The 2,543-nt window shown below is 33.6% G+C and overlaps 1 protein-coding gene across 1 annotated transcript; it reads right to left on the bottom strand.

Moving 5' to 3' along the window:
* Nucleotides 1-215: 215 nt before the first annotated feature.
* Nucleotides 216-1,827, bottom strand: LOC110038230 (uncharacterized protein ycf23-like; the record flags this gene model as incomplete). Its single annotated transcript, XM_020742999.1, has 3 exons — nucleotides 216-338; nucleotides 1,545-1,652; nucleotides 1,738-1,827. Coding segments are annotated over 3 exons (321 nt in total), but the record flags the coding sequence as incomplete, so codon positions are not given.
* Between the last annotated feature and the right edge of the window lie 716 nt (nucleotides 1,828-2,543).

The following is a 2,543-nucleotide window of genomic DNA, read 5'->3' as shown; positions in this document are numbered from 1 at the left end:
GCAATAGTGTTATTTTTTATGTGATATTAAAGATTCTAATGATATGTGTGTAAATATGGAAGTTTAGGTGTGCGATATGTGAACACATGAGAATTACGTGTTATGTATGTAAATGCCCTTTTTTATAAATAAGAAAATTGTTTCCACATGGCGAATATGGAGGGACCTAAATGCAATTCAATATGTAATATAAAATAAAGAAGATAGATACATACCACTCCAGCTGCTCCTGCAGCCAAGGCCATGGGTGCTGTAACAGCACTAAGTCCAGATGAACACATAACTGGAATTTTAACAGCCCTTGCAATAGAATATGCAGCAGCTATGGTTGGTGTTGCCTGTTCCAATAGAAGATAAAAAGTGAGACAACTTAAACAAAAAAGGAGTATGGAAATAGCAAGATAACTTATAACAAACATATCAAGGGAGTGTCTATAGCTTGCCCCATTGAGGGTCATAATAAAATTTTGCTCATTGATTAAAAAAATGATAGCCGCATGCTATATTAAGTTTTAGGAATCTGCAAATTAGTTGTAAAGCACAAAGGGTGCGAGTGATGGCGAAATGCTCATACGAAACTACAGACAAATATCAACTGCTAATGGTGAACATAAGCGCAACAGTTGAGGAACACTTTCCCGGTCAACAATTATTACAGGATATGTTCCAATTAGAGTGAAGTGTCTAAATTATCCCTTGGTTCCCAGAGTATATAGAAGTCTCAAATTACTTTATAGACTCTTTTAATATGAGTTGAAATAATCCCTAAGGAGGACTATATTAGCCTCCATTAAAAGATTTAAGGGACTAAATCTATAAGTTTATGGACTCTGAAACTAAATGGACCTGGACCATTTTGACATTTTCTCATTCCAATTTTGGGAAGTATATAATTATGCTGGATTTCAGGCCGATATTCAATTTGTATATGTGAAGCATTTCCAGAAATAGGGGGAAGAAAAGTATATAGCTATCAAAAAGGAAGTCCAGAATTGTAGCTTTACTTTATCAGTTGATGCATAAATAGAGAAATATTTCCACCTCGGAAGGATTGACAATAATAACATCAAACAAATTAGTTGCACAGTTTATAGATTGCGCTAATATTTTTAACATGCAATTTTTGTAACAAATTATAGGATAGGAACTACTTTTGTGATTTGAAATCATATATCATTTAGGTGATTTGAGCCCATGACTTGTGGGTGTTGTCGAGCTCATAAGTTCAAATCTCAGCAACATTAAATGTGTTCCTCAATATTTGATTCCCCCAAACAATCAAGAAAACGATCATGGAAACAGGCATCTAATGAAAAGAAGAAGTCTGCAACACTTTAGTCCCTCTAAAAATACCAGAATTGGCTAAAGTAACAAAAAAATTTACACCCCATTTAAAGGCCCTTTAGTTTTTACAATCAAAATCCTTTGACTCAACAATCAAGGGTGAGCTGCAACAAAAAGACAACTGTAGAGTAAAACAAAAATATCACTCAAAACAATATTTTATTTTCACCCCAACCAGCAATTTTGACAGTAATGCTTACCTTCTCAATTAAACCCATAACTCCAGGTTTTGTTGGATTTGAATATTTTCCGCCTTCAGTCTGAATTATGTCAGCACCTTCTTGTTCCAGCAACTCTGCTAGCATTACCTATAATAAAGCAAATGCTTTTGTAAATTCTTCTCAACATATAAATAAATAAACTATATTCCATAACATATATCATAACACCAACCTGATCAAGGATAGTTAATGTATGAGGGACAGTGACAGATAGTGATATAGATGGTAGGATCTTTTTGGTCTCCCGTGTTAGCTTTAGTATCTAAAAAATCAATATAGAAGGTAAGTTTAAGAAGAAGGCAATTGAACAAAAGTGAACACCATTAAGGTTAAGGAAACACTGAATCAATAGTTGCTTATAGTATAATTAGCAATAAGAAAATCAAGGCAAAGAAAACTAATTAAACATCGATGAAGTAATTTTACGAGTTTATCCACAACCATTGTTTTTATCTAACGCAAAACAAGTTGCCATCCCAACAAGCTTCATGTATATAAAGAATATTCACCAACAAATGGTTATTAGGGGCGTCCATCCAGTTGCTTTGGTTGGATTGGTTAATAGATTTATTAAAGTGCTTAAACCGAACAAAACAATAGGCAGAATTGAAGCAAACCAAATAGCAATATAACTCAATTTATTCGGTTCAGTTTTTGTTAAACCAAAATTTGAAATCCTAGTAAAATGGTGTGCATTCTATCAGCTTAGATGAATTGGTTCATAAACTTGATTTAACCGCACTACAATTCTATTTCTTGGTTTAAGAGAATTTTTATTCGAACTGAACCAGTAATCATAATCCAAATAACTCATAGTTTGAAACAAAAAATGAGCTATGCTTTTATAAACCAAATCGAATCAAGCAAATTTGCTTGGTTCGTTTCGGTGCTTTAGAAGCCTGTGAAACACCAACACTTTCAAATGGTGTCCATGTTCGTGTAGGATGTGATGAATACAGACATGGCTCTGACACATAA

Source organism: Phalaenopsis equestris, unplaced genomic scaffold (assembly GCF_001263595.1).
Source record: "Phalaenopsis equestris unplaced genomic scaffold, ASM126359v1 Scaffold232271, whole genome shotgun sequence".
Classification (NCBI taxonomy): domain Eukaryota; kingdom Viridiplantae; phylum Streptophyta; class Magnoliopsida; order Asparagales; family Orchidaceae; genus Phalaenopsis; species Phalaenopsis equestris.
Note: the sequence above shows the minus strand (reverse complement) of the source record. Positions and strands in the feature narration are given on the sequence as shown.